The sequence below is a fragment of the Aquarana catesbeiana genome, linkage group LG05 (genome assembly GCF_042186555.1).
Source record: "Aquarana catesbeiana isolate 2022-GZ linkage group LG05, ASM4218655v1, whole genome shotgun sequence".
Lineage (NCBI taxonomy): Eukaryota > Metazoa > Chordata > Amphibia > Anura > Ranidae > Aquarana > Aquarana catesbeiana.
Genome location: NC_133328.1, coordinates 173,635,683 through 173,653,928, shown reverse-complemented (window position 1 = coordinate 173,653,928; position 18,246 = coordinate 173,635,683). Strand labels below are relative to the sequence as shown.

The 18,246-nt window shown below is 46.6% G+C and overlaps 1 protein-coding gene across 1 annotated transcript in view; it reads left to right on the top strand.

The window, feature by feature from the left end:
* Positions 1 to 17,909, top strand: part of BFSP2 (beaded filament structural protein 2) — a 102,745-nt gene extending 84,836 nt beyond the window's left edge. Inside the window, exon 7 of the mRNA XM_073632678.1 lies at positions 17,709 to 17,909. Coding sequence (XP_073488779.1) covers positions 17,709 to 17,712 — 4 coding nt within the window. The 3' untranslated portion in view covers positions 17,713 to 17,909. The remainder of the gene's footprint in view (positions 1 to 17,708) is intronic.
* The last annotated feature ends 337 nt before the right edge of the window (positions 17,910 to 18,246 follow it).

Here is an 18,246-nt window from a genome sequence, read left to right as displayed (position 1 = left end):
TCACGTACAATGCAGGACTAATAGCCCTAAATTGTATGTGATAATGCTGAAGGACCACCCATCGCCTGAAGTGCCATAAGGAAAAGAGGACAGCACTGGAGCTGGCTGGAGTTGGGGTATAGTTTAAGACAGAAATGCAGTCTTTTCATCCACCGCTAGACATAAAAAGCGTTTAACTCTTGCAGTGTAGAGGGGACGAACTCTGTAAGGGTTTTTTTCTTCTAGCCTGGAGTTAGGCTTTAAGCTACAAAGCTCTGTCTATCTCAGTCCCTTCATACATTTTCATTCTAATTTCCAGAAACTACAAAATTGCAATGGCTGCTCTGCATTAGACATTTTTCTTCTCATCTAACCAAGTCCTTTCTTTATACTTTCATCGTCAAGGCTGTTCACAAGACTCAGCCTTTCTCTGGAATTTCTTTTTATGTACTATTGGTATGCTTGGAAACCTTCATCCACTCCAAACAAGACCTAAACATTTTTCAGTCATTGATCCAATGAGATTTCATCCTCCAATATCCAACAACATTTTTTATACAGCTTACTTGGTCTCTTGCCATAGGTTTCTACCTCTTATCTCTAAATTAATCTTGCTTAAAGTGGCATTCAACCCAAAAGCAAATATTTATCATACTGCAGCTTACCAATTCTTTTTTGAAAGGCGTTTATTTATGTTTTTCCATAAACACACAAAAATAGAATTAGAACAATGTCAATGAACAAAAATTACAGAAACTGCATAGAAAACAGGTAAAATTACAGCACCCAGAAGGCACAGAAAGTATTATTAACCGCAAGGACTGCATATAGCCCTCTGGTAGGTGACAGTACCAATGACCAGGGAAATATAAGTGCCAAAACACCAGAACGTGTTCATTTATACACACACATATTATCACTGTATCTTGCATACCTGCGCCACAATCCCCATGAAACAACAGTAGATAATTGGCTAAATAACCTGGACAGAGTTACAAACCGTAGAAGTAAATGCGTACATAATTAGTACATTACGGTTAAGGTTTGCTGGGCTAAAGAAACCTCCCCCCAATAGGACTCAGAGATATCCAACCATGGCTGCCATATCTTAGTAAACTTTTTAGGGCACGCCCCACCCTTATATAGCAATTTAAACTCAGGCATATCAGCATTTACTAAATGATAGAACTGTTGAGTGAAGGGTTGAACAGCATCCTTCCAGTGTAACAAAATCAGTTTACATTCATAAAACAAAAACATACAAAGCAGAGTGAGAGCATGAGACCGAGGAACAAAGTCATTCAAAATACCTAATAGTCCAACTTCAGGGCTCTGAGGCACAGGAAGATGAAGGGTGTTTTCAAAGAAAATAAATAGGTAGAGTTCTGACAACCTAGCAACCTGAAGGCAGCCATAAAAATAGATACTAACTTGGTAAATTCCGGATAGGATAACAATTCTTCCAGTGGAGATTCCATTTCTTTAAGTGGAGATTCCGTGAGCTCTAAGTCCCATACTGCTTCCGCAATGGCATGATGAAATTAGATATTTAAAAAAGAACTTCTTATCCACACCGTGACAACCCTTCAAGTTCTCAAATGACACAAAAATGGTATTCTTAAAGACATGAGAAACATGGGTAATGCAATGGCGACTCCACCAGTTAGAGTCGGTGTGACCGTAGAGCTCAGGAAGATTTGGATTAGACCACAGGGGGGCATAAGGCAACACCCCCGGAGCTGACAAGGAGACTAGTTTCCCTCCTTATCGCCAAGCCATAAAACACACATTCACAGGGGAGTAATGAGAGCATGGAGAACCTATAGACCTGTGCAATTCATCTTTCAAAGAAATGCTAGAACCATAAAAAGTGACAGGAGGGTGGTGGAGGGGGTTGGGGAAGCAGAATGAAACCAGTCATAGATAAAAGTAAGCTGAGCTGCAATTAAGTAATTTCGCAGGTTGGGGCAGGCTAGGCCTCCATCAGATTTAGGGGCCTGTATGGAGGACCTGGAAATACGTGGTTGAGCCCCATTCAAAAGGAAGGAGAACAAGTTAGACTCAATGGGGTGGATTTACTAACCCTGGTAAGTGCAAAATCTGGTGCAGCTGTGCATGGTAGCCAATCAGCTTCTAACTTCAGCTTGTTCAATTAAGCTTTGAAAATAAAACATGGAAGCTGATTGATTTCTGTGCAGAGCTGCACCAGATTTTGCACTCTCCAGCTTTAGTAAATAACTCCCAATATGTGGAAAAACGTCTTTGGGCAGAAATACTGGGGCTGCTCTAAAAAAAAAAAAAAAAAAAAAAAATACAACAACTTTGGCAGAAAGATCATCTTAAAGATGATATGACCAATCAAATTTAATGGCAAAGATGACCGAGTACGAAGCTTGGCAACCATCTGCGTAACTATGGGGTGATATTTAAGGCCTCATATTTGGAAATATTATGAATTTGGATGCCCAAGTAGCAAAAAGACTGGGCTATCTGTAATTTGGATTGATTTAAATAGTCATAGGACAGGATAGAGCCAATGGGGAAGGCTAAAGTCTTGTCCCAGCCAACCCACACAGCTTACCAATTCTTAGATGTGATGGCTGCATCGGTTTTCTTTTTTGGGCTTTGTTTCCTTTATTTGCACCTGGTGATCTGGTGATAAGTTTGAGAGCAAGCTCTCTTGCAGATGTAGCAGTGAAGGGTTGAGACAAACCATTTACCACTGACAGGGGTGCTTATAATGATCAGCATTTATTTATTTATGGAAAACCTTTTTCCCAAAAGGAACAAAACTGTTTCCTTTTATTGCTTATAAAGTGTGATCTGGCTTTTGGCTTCAATTAGTTAGTGTATCTAAATCTTCTAGTACATCTAACACTCCTCTCCCCCCAGATTAACAATGCTGCTGTCCAAAGGGGCCCTTTATATAGAGTGGGGGGCACTCTAAGGCTTCATTCACATAGCCATAAAAAATGCATATAAATGTGTTTTTTAATTAAGGATGTGAACGCAGCTGCATTGTTTTCATTGCAGCAATTCACAAAGATATGTAAACTTGTACTGCCTTCACATCCGTAACACAGAACCAAAAAATCTGCATCTGAGTACATGCGATAAATGCACTTGTGCATTTATACACGTGTACATGCATAAGCATACAAGTAAATAACATCCACACAAAGGGGAAAAATTTACACACGTATACACACATACGCATCATTGCTCATCATTACGTGTTTGTGCACAAGTATCTTACAGAGAGGCCTGGAGCGAAAGGATTGTAAAGGAGCTAGCAGAGGGCCGGCATGACAGGGGTGATAAGGGTACTGCAAGGGCTAAAGAAAAGTTGTTCAGGAAAGGTAGTGAGCGGGGGATTGCTTAAAAGTGTGGAGAGGGAAGGGGTTTCGTTTATTTATTGGGCAGGAGGGGCGTCCCGGGCAACACTGCAGGGAGAGTTTTTAAGGAGAAGTTTTGCAGCCCCGAGCAGCGTGTAATGGCCGACATCGAGCGCTTGATTGCCCAGCTACGGGCAGCCAGTGCCAACAATGGCCCTGAATGGCTCCACAGCCAGGTGGCTCCGCTTCTTAGAGACCAGGCGGGAGCAGAGGTAGGGGGACAGGACCTCCCACGCGCCCGGAGGCCAGCGTCTCCCACCCGCCCGCGCAGCGAGGTCAGCATGAAGCAACGGACACCCCCTCATCTGCTACTGCAGCAAGGGGGAGGTCTCAGCGCGGGAGGATGACCGCAATGGCCGCTGGGCCTACCCCATCCCCGGCTGGCTGCTCGGAGGCCAGAGATGCTCCCCTGCTTGGAGGAGTGGACAGCCCAACAGCTCTGTGTCCAGAGCCCCTGGCAAGAGGATGGCGAAATCGGGGGGCAGAGCCAGTGATGGGAGGCATGGCCAGCGCGGTCAGGAGACGGCAGCATCCAGGCCCTCATCCCCGGTGATAGATGACACGGAGCCCCTGCAGTCGCCCGGTGACCGGTCTGAGGGAGAGCTGAGTGGATCAGAGGCAGACGAGAGGCAGGAGCGTCCGGCGCCATTGGATTCTGGGGCAGCGGCGGCAGGGACAAGCCCTGGTCGGCCCGGTAAGTCACCTTCTGTGTCATCTGTATCACTTACCAATGCATTGCCGGGGTTATTGGGGGTAGTTGCTGTGGGGGGGGGTCAGGGACCGCAATGGGTGGCCCGCAGTCTCTATTGGCCACAGTAGGGGACCCCCTGGGGGGCCCGATGCACAATTGCAGGCTTTGTTGGGGGGCTTGCGGCACCTGGTACAGCGGTTTGTACCGGGCATGATCGCGCGAGTGCCGCAAGTGTCAGTGTGGGTGCCGCCAAGTGAGGTATCACCCTTGGGCGGGGGGGTTGGGGCTGAGGGGTTGCCCCCCCAGTTGTTACGGTGGTGGTAGTGCTCACTGGGGCGGTGCCCCTGCCAGGGTCTTCCCCATCTCCTACGGTGGCGACAGTGGCGGGGGAAAAAGCGGGTACAGCACAGGAAGGTGGAGGCAAGAAGGACGTGGTTCGCATTGCGGATGCGGCAAAATGCGAAGTATAGGTCTGCTTCGAGGGACCGCTGGGGTCGCAACTGAAGTCAGAGGTCAGGAAAAAGATTGTGAAGGGTGAGTATGTGGAAATTTTTTCCCTCTTGCCTCTGAAGTTTAACCCAGGTAGGGTTAAGCCGGATGATAGCAAAAGGGAAGATGAGGAAAAACGGCGTTACAGGCTAATCCCACGCACATTTTCAAACTGGATGCAAGCGTTTGCCATTATGGCGAGCGTGATAGGTGAGAGGAACCCCGAACATTTTTCGGCGCTATTTTGCTACATGGACACGATAGGGGAGACCTACAGAGTGTACATGGGTATGGCGTGGCTCAGGTACGACAACACAGGGCGGTACGTCCCTCCCTGCGCTGGGACCATAAGGATATTAGCCTCTGGATGAAGCTTATGTCTTCGGCGCCGGCCCCAAACCAGTTTTTTCCAGGGGGGGCAGTGGTTCTTCTTCCCTCGGACAGCCAGCTGCCAAAAAATGGGGCGTCTGCTGGCAATATAATGAGGGAACATGTAAGTTTGGAGGCGCCTGTTGCTTCAAACATGAGTGCTCAGGTTGCGGTGGATCTCATCCCGGATCCCGCTGTTTTAAAAAGGGGTAGGGTCACCCCGGAGAGTTTGGTAACAAAAGGGAGGACACCAGTGAGGGGGGAAAGGATGCAATCTTTCCTAAATAGTTATCCATACCGGGTGGTCGTTTGGCTTTTGCGGGAGGGATTCTCGGAGGGTTTCAGAATCCCTAGTTCATTGTCTGTCATCCCACCGGTTGCAAAGAATTTGCGATCGGCATTGCTTCACCCCGGGGTGGTGGAGGAGAAATTGGGGAAGGAAGTAGCATAGGGTTGCATGGCCGGACCGTTTCAGGAGCGGCCTATGCCGGATTTGGTGATTTCCCCTCTGGAAGTGGTACCCAAGAAGGAGCCAAATACGTTTCGGCTGATACACCATTTATTCCCAAAGGGGGGCTCAGTCAATGACGCGATCGACCTGGACGCCTGCACATTGTCATACATGTCCTTCGATGCGGCTGTGGGATGGGTGCTCCGCTGTGGTAGGGGCTCGCTAATGGCAAAAGCGGACATCGAATCAGCCTTCCACCTGCTCCCTGTCCATCCTGACAGTTTCTGGTTATTTAGGTATTGCTGGTAGAGTGAGTTCTACGTCGATCTTTGCTTGCCTATGGGCTGCTCAATCTCATGCGCATTGTTTGAAACCTTCAGCTCCTTTGTGGAGTGGGTGGTCCAGGACGTTTCGGGATTGAATCCTATAATTCATTACCTGGACGACTTCCTCTGCGTAGGACCCCGATCGTCGAATGTGTGTGCGGTACTGTTATCCACCTTGCAGCATACGGCGGGTACATTCGGTATCCCGCTAGCAGGCGATAAGATGGAGGGCCCGACTACTGCTCTTAGCTTCTTGGGTATAGTCATCGATTCAGAAGCTATGGAGTGTCGATTACTGGAGGCGAAGTTGGCTCTTAAAGGGGAGATTCAGGCGATCCTGGGGCTATGAAAGATTCAGCTTAGGAAGCTGCAGTCCTTATTGGGAAAGCTGTATTTTGCATGTCGCATCATTCCCATGGGCAGGGTGTTCTGCCGACGGCTGTCGGCAGCCACCGCGGGAGTCAGGTCTCCCAACCATTTCATTTGCATCATTCGGGAACATCATGAAGACTTGAAGGTGTGGGATACTTTCTTGTCACACTACAATGGTAAATCGTTGTGGATGGCCGGCCCAGTGAGTAACTGTGATCTGGATCTGTTCACGGACACAGCCGGGTCTACAGGGTACGGGACGTTCTATCAAGGGCAATGGAGCGCGGAGCCCTGGCCCAGTGCTTGGGTGGAGGCTGGCTTCTGTAAAAATCTAGTGCTGCTGAAGCTGTTTCCAGTGGTGCTGGCAATCAAGATATGGGGTGAGTCGTTCAGAGATTCGAAGGTCAGATTGAACTGTGACAATCTGGTGGTACAAGTCATTAACCGTATCTCAGCCTCGTCAACCTGTCGTCTGGCTGCTGCGGCACTAGGTGCTGCGTTGCCTACAGCTGAATATCCTTCTATCTCCGGGGGGTGGATAATACGTTGGCTGACGCCTTGTCTTGTTTTCAGTGGGACAAATTTCGGGGTTTGACTCCGACTACAGAACGACAGGGTGTTCCGTGTCCCCGATGGATGTGGTTGATTGTCTTGGAGTCCTCGCAGGATGGATAAGGGGATCGGTGAGTGGGTCCAATTGGGGGGCTTACGAGAAGGTTTGGAACGAATGGTGGGCGTTGGTCAGGCAGGTCAGAGTAGATCCAGTGGCTGCGAAGGTAAGGTTGCTAGTCATCTATTTCGTTTCCAGGAATCTGGAGCAAGGGGTGTCGGTTTCAGCAATGGACCGCAAGCTCGCAGGTCTGGCATTTTTGTTCAAGTTACAGGGTGCAGCAGATTATACAAAGGATTTTTGTGTTCGACAAGCAATGAAAGGCTATCGTCGGTCACGAAAACATAGGGATGTCAGGAGGCCAGGTGACTTTTGGCAACCTTCAGGTGTTATCGGGTCAGTTGGGTACGCTTTGCACATCGGCATACGAGGTGTCCTCATTTCAGGCTGGCTTTTTTGGTGCCTTCCGGATATGCGAGTTGGTTAGCCCTTCCAGGAGGGTTCCGGGGGTTTGCGAGCACAGGACATGGCGTTCCAAGGGGTTAGTGTTGAGGTCTTGCTGAGACGGTCCAAGACAGATCAGGGTGGCAAGGGGGTGAAGGTGAGGCTATATAAGTTGCCGGATTCTCCGGTGTGCCCGGTGAGGGCGGTGAGGTACTTCCTGGGAGTTTGCCCGGTAGTGGACGGGGTGTTGTTGTTTTACAATGATGGGTCACCTTTGTCAAAATTTTAGTTCGTGTCAGTTTTCAGAAAATGCTTGAAGACAGCGGGTCTGGATTGCACGCAGTATACTTCGCACTCCTTCCGCATTGGAGCAGCCACAGAGGCTGCACAATGTGGGTTGGACGAAGATGTGGTTAAGCGGATCGGACTCACGGAGATTCCGTACTTACGTTAGGCCGCACTTGGTGGTCGAGTAGACAGGGGCCCACTGATTTGGAACTTGAAGGGGAGGAGTGGTGATTAATGGGCTTGTCTAAGGGTTACAGGATGGGGTGGGTAGCTGTTATGTTACCTTGGTTATCTGTGGTTTTCTTCCTTTCTTTCAGATGGAATCCAGAGGGGTCTTGTCTGGATATTGAGCCACTCTTATGTGTTTTGGGGGGCCAGGCGGGCAGACATGAGACCTAGTGGCAGGCAATTGGGGATTTCCAGGGATGAGGCATGTATCCGCTGGATAGGAAGGCCAGGAATGCAGTGGACTAGGGTATTGCCTGAGGTGCAGCATTTTGTGCACCTGGACAGACCGCCTGATGTGTTGGTGCTTCACGTCGGTGGCAACGACTTGGGGGTCGTCCCATACGGAAGCTCATCAAGGATGTTAAGATTGACTTCTTATGCTTGAGAACTTCCTTCCCTAGGATGTTGATCAATTGATCCAATTAAAGTGTGGTCTCTTCATTATAGGTAAGGTTAAGTGGGAGTTTAAGGTTGGAGCATAATAAATGGCAGCAGTCATTAAAAGGGGAGGTGTACATCTTATCTACACTGGTCATGATCATTGCGTAGGAACTTATTGACCATTACACAGGAACCTTTCTGCTAGCAAAAACATACTAACATCAGTAAAATGTTTACAGCAGTGTGAATGAAACCTAATACTGGAGGTATGTTACTGGACAGATCACCAGGTGAAAACAGAGAATAAAAAGACAAAACAAAAAAAGAAAACTAATGTAGCCACCACGTCTAATGATTCATAAGCTGCAATTGATTACATTATTGGTTTATTACCACTTTAAGTACCACTGTAGGCATAATTAATTTTATAACTAACCATCCCCCAGTTTATGAAACCTAATTTTTATATTAATTACCTAGTCTCTGTAATGCAGAATTTTTTTTTATTGTTTTGGTATTGCGATATCATCACAGCGGGCACATTAGCTCTTCACCTCATGAACAGCTCTATGGTGCCAATCATACCTTCTGTGAGTGGGGTTGGGCATGTCCTGCCACTGACAGGTAGTAAAGAGGAAGGTTATCAGCCAGGAGAAGGTTGTCATTCCTCCTCAACCTACATAACCAATAGTCATATGGCTACAGAACTGTAGCCAACATTTTAGGGATTTGTAGCATTACAATGTAGCATTTTCACTCTCTAGGACAGGGTTTTTCAACCGGGGTTCTGCAGAACCCTGGGGTGCCGCAAAAAGTCCTCAGGGGTGCCGCGGCAAAATTACAGAAAGCCCTGATAAAGTCCAATGATTAAAGATTCACTGTGTTAACTTCTGTGTATACGGAGCAGGGAGAGCACATCCTGTACGTCCTCCAGGGCCGGATTTAGAACATCATGGGCCTGGTGTTGAGGATTTTGGTGGGGCTTTTTATAAAAAAATAAATAAAAATGCAAACAATTTTTTTGTTATAACAAATTAAATTAAATAGAGAGAGGGAGGATGAGAGAGAGAGAAAGGGGATGAGAGAGGGGTGAGGGGGAGGGAGGATCAGAGAGAGAGAGGATGAGCATGAGCATGCGTGGGAGTGACAGCAACACAGCCCGGCCAAGGCAAGTGATTGAAGGCACAGAACCCGGAAGGAAGACCGGAAGGAAGACCCGCCGGATTGATCCCTGCACAGCGCTGGAGGGCTCAGTCTGACAGGTACGTGTACCCTAATGTGCTAGTATGCTGTGCATACTAGTACATTATGGCATAACCTACCTCAGGGCCTCTAAAAAGTAGTAATGTTAGCGAAGTTTACTACCAATTTATTATCACAGGATCCCGGGAGCCTCTCATGGGGCCCTCTACTGACCCAGTGGCCCTTGGGCAGTGCCCAAGTGCATAGTTGCCAACATTTCAGAAATATTTTTAGGGACACTTTTTTTCACCAGTGGTATATTTAGAGTACTAATAATGGGCAGAACAAAAATGAAGACTGAGGAGATTAGTTGAACTAACAAAAGTGTGCCCATTCTAGAGCTGGTAACATTGAGGATATTCAATATCATTTTAAAGAACTGTTTTTGTGGGTAAGAGGTATAGGGGAGGAGTATGGATGGTATAAAAGTGGAAAGCATGTGCAGGTGAGGGAGAGGAATGTAGAGGGTATAACAGTGGGCACTATGTACAGGAGAAGAGTGTGGAGGGTATGGCAGTGGGCACTATGTACAGGAGAGGAGTGTGGGGGGTATGACAGTGGGCAGTATGCACAGCAAAGGAGTGTTGAGGATATGCCAGTGGACAGTATGTATGGGAGGGGAGTGTGGAGGGTATGATGGGGGCAGTATGTACAGGAGAGGAGTGTGGAAAGTATTATGGGGGCAGTATGTACAGGAGAGGAGTGTGGAGAGAAGGAAAGTTGGCAGTATGTACAGGAGAGGAGTGTGGAGGGTATGATGGGGGCAGTATGTACAGGAGAGGAGTGTGGAGGGTAGGATAGGGGCAGTATGTATAGGAGAGGAGTGTGGAGGGTAGGATATGGCAGTATGTACAGGAGAGGAGTGTGGAGGGTAGGATAGGGGCAGTATGTACAGGAGAGGAGTGTGGAGGGTAGGATAGGGGCAGGATGTACAGGAGAGGAGTGTGGAGGGTATGACAGTTGGCAGTATGTACAGGAGAGGAGTGTGGAGGGTATGATGGGGCAGTATGTACAGGAGAGAACTGTGGACGGTATCACAGTGGGCGGTATGTACAGGAGAGGAGTGTGGAACGGTATGATAGTGGGCAGTATGCGCAGGAGAGGAGTGTGGAGGGTATGACAGCGGGCACTATGTACAGGTGAGGAGGATGAAGGAATCTGGGAAGGAAAATAAAGGTTTGTGGAAGGTTGTTTAGGGACTGCATAATGGTTAAGCGGGCCATACATGGATTGAAATTAATCCATTTAAGCAGAGACCAACCATAGTCGATCTATGTATGGGCTAGCTGGTTGTACGCAAGTCAATCTATTAATCGACTTGAGTCCAACCAGCCTGTCAGGCCTTTCCCAAAACAATCAGTGCTGCCAGCTATAGTTAGCAACACTGATCATTATATTCTGTGGGTAGGGAAGGCTCCCCAGTGGCAAAATACAATAACACTGCGGGAGTGATTTCCCCCATCCACAGGTCAGCAGGTGAGAGGGTGTGTGGGGACAGGCTGGGGAGAGAGGTCTGTCAGCAGGGGGGTGTGAGGTGGTCATGGAGGGATATCAATCAGCGGGTGGGGGGGAGTAACTGGGAGTGATATCTTTTGGAGTAGGGTCTGGGAAATGGTCACCTGTGATATAAGTTGAAGGGAGGTGGCCAACATGGGAAGTGGCTGGGGAGTGACCTGGTTGGTGGGGAGTGTGAAATGGATGATGTATTTCAAGTTTCCTTGACATTTGCGGTAATGCTTTCTGCCCTCTGAAAAGTGATCTGTGGTGGATTGCTTTTCAACAAGTGGCATAGCAGCAGCTGACAGGCATTCATGAGGTGCTACTGCCACCTCCTTGTTTTTTTTTTTTACATTGCTGAATGGTAGTTTTACATTGTTGGACTATGCTGCAACTGCAAGAGAGTTTGGCTTGCAGTTGCAGAGCGGCCCCATTAAAATCAATAGGCGAGTTTGACAGGCAGTGCTGCCTGTCAAACTCTGCAGGCTCCAAGCTGTCCATTGAGCTCAGTGCCCCTGACAAGAAGTGAGGAGAGGCACTGTGAGCTCATCCTCTCAGTCTGCTGCAAACAGAGTGTGCCAGCTTGTATTTAAACTGGCCACTCTGTATGTAGCTTTTGACAGGCTGCACAAGGAGCCCTGCATCTCTGGAACCAGGTCTTCAGCTACCTACCCCCCAAATGTGGGGTCTCTGGTCACCGAGCCACGACCGTCAAAGTTGATCATTTTTTTTGTTTGTTTGGTTTTTTTTTGTGATTTTTTTTGGGGGGCAAATGGGCCTATCTTAAGGTAAGGGGTCTGGTGCTGCAGCTCCAATAGCTCCTATGTTAATCCGGCCCTGACGTCCTCGGGACTCTCTCCCCCTCCCTGCTGCTATTTACAGTTGTGCTCATAAGTTTACACACCCTGGCAGAATTAATGAATTCTTGGCCATTTTTCAGAGAATATGAATGATAACACAAAAACTTTTCTTTCACTCATGGTTAGTGTTTGGCTGGAGCCATTTATTATCAATCAACTGTGTTTACTCTTAATAAATCATAATGACAACAGAAACTACCCAAATGACCCTGATCAAAAGTTTACATACCCCAGTACTTAATACCGTGTTTTGCCCCCTTTAACATCAATGACAGCTTGAAGTCTTTTGTGGTATTTGTGGATGAGGCTCTTTATCTTCTCAGATGGTAAAGCTGCCCATTCCTCTTGACAAAAAGCCTCCAGTTCCCGTAAATTCTTGAGCTGTCTTGCATGAACTGCATGATATTGAGGTCAGGAGACTGAGATGGCCACTCCAGAACCTTCACTTTATTCTGCTGTAGCCAATGACATGTCGACTTGGCCTTGTGTTTTGGATCATTGTTATGTTGGAATGTCCAAGTACGTCCCATGCGCAGCTTCCTGGCTGATGAATGCAAATTTTCTTCCAGTATTTTTTAATAACATACTGCATTCATCTTGCCATCAATTTTGACCAAATTACCTGTAGCTCACACATCCCCAAAACATCAGCGATCCACCTCCGTGTTTCACAGTAGGAATGGTGTAACTTTCATCATAGGCCTTGTTGACTCCTCTCCAAATGACTTTGTGCCAGAAGGTTTGAGGCTCATCTCTGCTGTTTGGCGTATTGTAAGCGGGATACATTGTGGCATTTGCGTAGTAATGGCTTTCTTCTGGTGACTCAACCATGCAGCCCATCTTTCTTCAAGTACCTCTTTATTGTGCATCTTGAAACAGCCACACCACATGTTTTCAGAGAGTCCTGTATTTCACCTGAAGTTATTTGTGGGTTTTTCTTTGCATTGCGAAAAATTTACCTGGCAGTTGTGGCTGAAATTTTAGTTAGTCTACCTGACCGTGGTTTGGTTTCAACAGAACCCCTCATTTTTCACTTCTTGATTAGAGTTTGAACCAGCGCTATCTTAATAGCATCATGGGCCCCTGGGCAAAGTAATGCACTGGGGCCCCTACAAGTCTTCCCCAATTTACACACATACTCTCAAGTATAAATAGTTGATAGATTTGAACAAACAGTATAACATTTTTTATATTATATATTATATTAAGTATTATATTTGATTGCTGTATCTGTGTCACTAGTGATGTCAGTGTCAGTTAGTCAGTGTACCTCCCTGCGGGGGTGTGTTAGTACCAGATTACCTGCTACCCTATCACAGTCCCACTAAAAGTCATACAGTACTATACACTGACACTGTACTAATGACACTGGCTAGGAAGGGGTTAACATATAGGGGTTAATTGTGTGCCTAGCAAGAGTAATGTGTGTAATATGTGCTGCTTTCACTTACAGAACTGGCTGTTTTTTCACCCTGCTTTCCAGGGAGAAGAAATGCCCAAATTACTGTTCTGTTGCAGAAACACAGGATCAATACCTTCCCTACTGAAAGAACGGCAGTGTGTCTTGTTTACATAGGCAGACTACTGTTCTGCTTGTGTCCCGAACGATCGGCAGGTGCTGGCGGACATCAAGTCAGCCGGACCTGGTGATTGGCTCCTGCTGTGTCCAATCACAGTGTGAGTGGATTGCCAGCGGCATCCGTGTGCGCCCTAGACCTGGAAGTGCAGGATCATGTACTAGGTACGTGATGCTACGCAGGAGAGCCACTCCGCCACCGCATATATACAGTATGCGGTGGCAGGTGGTTAAAAAAGAAAGCACAGCATGTTGTAATGCAGCAGCTGGGGTGAATTGCTGACAAGGCAGTAGCTGGGGGGGTACACATGCTGGAGCCACGATGCTTTGATTCCTGACTGCAGCAAGAATTATATCAGCAGTTGCATTTGCACTACTGCTTACCAAATGCAACCAAATCAAATAAGAGTCTGTGCTGCAACTTTCCCACAACCATGTGCAATGCATATAGTTGTGGTGGGGGTGATGCAGCATTCAGGGGGTTAAAATAGGTGGTGAGGAGGCAACATATCATCTCCTCACTGCCCATCTAATACCTCTGAAAAGCAATCCATGTGCAGCAGTTTTTTACAGTAAGAAACTAAGTGCCGGTTCACACTTTTGTACTGTGAACTCGCTGCAGGTGTGTATGTTAAGGTAACGACACCCTGAAATCGATTGGCAAAATGGTGTAATTTGCAGAATTCGATTTGGTGTTCACACACCATACAATCTGTTCACACCCATACGGCCAAAAAAAAAAAAAAGGGTCCTGCACCACTTTGGTGCAGATTCGGTGCGATTTGAGCCATACAGAATGAATAGCTCAATTCACACTGCTGAAGAATCGCATGTGATTTGAACAGGAATGCGGTGCAATTCCTGTTCAAACTCGCATGCAGTCCCCGCACCGCATAGTGTGAACCAGCTCAGAGCAGCAGAGAAGGACGTTTGTTATATTGAGGGGATTGTCTGGACAGTGGACTTACCGATTTTCCAGCCTCCAGTCTCCTCCAATTGCAGTTTTCATGCTGCAGCTGCACACACACCTATCTAGCACCATGCTGTGTGTGTGCACATCAGGGGGTGGGGTTGCTAGCCTGGGCACAGCAGGGAATCAGGGATTGGTCAGTTTACAGGGGCCTTCAGCACACCGAGGTCCAGTGTTGTTCACTCTGAAACCTCCTGTGAGAATGGTGAGTGACAGTGCAGGATAGGCACAGGACCTGCTGCCGTGGAGACCGAGGAGGTGGAGCTGCCAACATTCAGTCCACTCAGAGAAGAGTGAAGGAGAGGAGAGAAAAATGAAAGCCAGCCCTGCAGGCAGGCAGAATAAAAGCAGTCCCCTGACTCCCGAACTAGGCAGCCCCAGCGCTGATCGTTGTCACTTGTCTATGCAGAGACCACACTGCAGTCCTTCCAGCTCACCTCAGCTCTACCGCATCCTGCCAGGTTGTGACAGAACTGGCCCTGATGGGGCCCCATGTGCACCAGGGGCCCCCGGGCAGTGCCCAGGGGTGCCTTCTCAATAAAACGGCCCTGGTTTGAACACTGCTGATTGCCATTCTCAATTCCTTGGATATCTTTTTATATCCCTTTCCTGTTTTATACAGTTCAACTACCCTTTCCCGCAGATCCTGTGACAATTCTTTTGCTATCCCCATGACTCAGAATCCAGAAACGTCAGTGCAGCACTGAATGAAAGATGCAAGGGTCTGTCAGGAGTCCAGAAACTCATTGACCTTTTATACACACACACTAATTACAAGCAAACAGATAACAGGTGAGGATAGTTACCTTTAATAGCCATTCAAACCCCTTTGTGTCAACTTGTGTGCATGTTATCAGACCAAAATCACCAGAGTATGTACATTTTTGATCAGGGTCATTTGGGTAGTTTCTGCCATTATGATTTTAAAAGAGTGAACATAGTTGATTGATAATAAATTGCTTCAGCCAAACACTAACCATGAGTGAAAGAAAAGTTTGTGTTATCATTCATATTCTCTGAAAAATCATACATTTTGCCAGGGTATGTAAACTTATGAGCACAACTGTATACTACTGCCGACAAAACTGAAAACTGTACAAGCCAGCCGCATGCGTCCTACCAACCGATTATGTCATTGGTTGCTAAGGAAAGGTCAGGCAGTGCACACAGCTTTCAGTTTTGCCGGCAGTAGTATAGATAGCAGCAGGGAGGGGGAGAGAGCCCCAAGAAGGATGTGCTCTCCCTGCTCCGTATAGACAGAAGTTAACACAGGAAACCTTTAATCATCGGACTGTATCGGGGCTTTCTGTAAGTTTGTTGTGATAAAGGCGTGGGGGGGGGGATTTGTGCTAGAGAGGGAACTTTGCAGGGGGGACTTGTGGTAGGAGGGTGCATTTTGGACACAGGATTTATGCTACAAGCGGGGGGTTGAGCTAGTTGAGGGGATGGGGGGGGGGGGGGGGATTTACAACCTACTGACTGCTTAACTCTGTCTTAAAAACAACAGGGCTTTTTCACACCAGGTACAGTGCAGTAAATGCACCATTGCAATTCTTAGTAGCACCCCCATACATCCACATATTGCATGCATGTTTTCGCCTACTATAATGCATGGCACCTCAATACCATGCATTTTGGTGGGGCTCAAATTAAAAATCATGGCAGCACATTTTTTGCATGTTTCACTAGCATAGAGCAGCCTAATTAAATCTGCAACGCGCTCGGACGCACCTTCTTATGTGAGCGAGACCTCAGACTGGTGTGCCCTGGGATTGTGCACAATTCTAAAGGGTGCCTTGACTGAAAGAAGGCTGAAAATCACTGTTCTAGGAGGAAGCATCCCTTACTGGTAGGATCACCAAGTATTTAATCTATATTTAAAGGATTTTGTTTTTATATGCAAACTTATATTGCATTAAAGAGCATGTATAACACATTTTTTATTTGCCTGTAGTTCTATAGTAATGAATGTTTTGCTATGTGTAGAGCCTACCCCAATTTTCCAGGAGCCTGATGGTGACTATCGGTGTAGGGATGGATGACATACATTCTCAGGGTGCAGGTTTGTGGGCATGGTGTGTAATGAACAAGAAAGAACATTGGGCGCCAGTCACTTTTATGCTTTAAACAGTAGAGAAGTTTATTTCTCAGAACAGGAATAATGTGGGAAAGAAGGGACAGGGCACAGGACACCCTTAAAAATGATCAGTAACAGGCAGATTGGCAGACTCCTTAGACAAAAATAGGTGAGGTAGACAGCAGTACAGGAAATAGAGCCTTTAAGCTGAACCAGCACATCTGTACTTTGTAGGACAGACTGTCTCCTCTAGTAACTAAACTTTATTTACTGCTTCATTTTCCCTTGGATGAGTTCTCTCTTGAAGTCGTCCCAGCCACTTCATAGCTTCCTGCTCATGAAGGGTCACCCCTGGTGCTTCTTTAGAACTTTATCCCTCTAGAATAGTTTCCGGATCTTTGGCAGGCTTTCCTCTGCATAAACTTGAACACCCGGATAGGCCTCAGATAGGCCTGGCAGCCACCTGGATAGGCCTCAGGCTTTAGCAGCCAGAAACTGTACACACATCCACTAAGGCCAAAGCCCTGGACAGGAAGACTGACCCTGATCACCTGACTTCCTTCCATTAAATAGCTTTTCCCAGCATGCATCGCAGAAAATATGATTGTCTGAGAAAAGTATGTTTATCATAACGAAATGTACTGTAGCTCATCATACTAATGTCAAAGGCAACAGTGCCACCTACTGACAAAAGGGAGAAGCCACAACTGAAAGGAATTAAACAGAAGTCATGTAATCATTAAACACTACAAATTAGCCAGGCTGGATACCACCCAGCACAACTAAATTTACCTATAGCCCTATTCTAGGGACAAGGGTGCTACATATGCAGTTGTCAGTACATGTGTTTTTGCATGATGATTAATCCTTGTTTGTGTTATATCCTGTGTACAGCAGCACAGGAGATGATGATGCTATATAAACTCTAATGCCCTGTACACACGATAGGATTTTCTGATGGAAAATGTGTGATAGGACCTTGTTGTGGGAAATTCCGACCGTGTGTAGGCTCCATCACACATTTTCCATAGGAATTTCCGACACACAAAGTTTGAGAGCTTGCTATAAAACTTTCCGACAACAAAATCCGTTGACGTAAATTCCGATCGTGTGTACACAAATCCGACACAAAGTGCCACGCATGCACAGAATAAATTAAGAGACGTAAGCTATTGGCTACTGCCCCGTTTATAGTCCCGACGCACGTGTTTTACGTCACTACGTTCAGGACGATCGGATTTTCCGACAACTTTGTGTGACCATGTGTATGCAAGACAAGTTTGAGCCAACATCCGTCAGAAAAAATCCATGGATTTTTTTGTCGGAATGTCCGATCAATGTCCGACCGTGTGTACGGGGCGTTACTGTTGCTATTATTAATAATGTTATATTGCTATTTTGTAAGATGCAGTTCACCACATTACTGTAAACGTAACCTTTGCTTATTTCTGTTGAATTTTTAGATGATGTTTTATACAGCAATCAAAAAAAGGCAATGCTCACAATCAAGATGACAAAGTGCATCTAAGTATATGTGCTATGGAATTGTGATAAATTTGGGTACACCAACACTGATCTGGTTTCTATTTTGTTTGTGTGCAATCCATTTTAATTTGCTTGCAGATTAAAAGTGTTGTATGAGAAATGTATTCAAATAAAGTTATTGGAGATATTACCCTGTTATATTTTACCTGTTAAAAAAGGCATATCAATAGAACTAAATGTAGCGTTTATCCGCAAAGGGGCCGCTGAGAATATGCCCAGGTCTCCTGCAATGGTACAGAGGCTGCCAGTCACACACACCAGCAATTCAGAATCCATCTAGGCCTAGGGGATGTCTTTTTTAGTATTTATTGCTGAAGTACAGGAGAAGGGGGTTTAGGGTTACAGGATACGCCAAAACATTAATAGCAATCAATGGGAGGACAAACTTCATAGTAGAAAAATCCCTTCAGGAGCAGGCACTACAGTCCCAAATCAGGTGCTACTCACAAGGTCCCA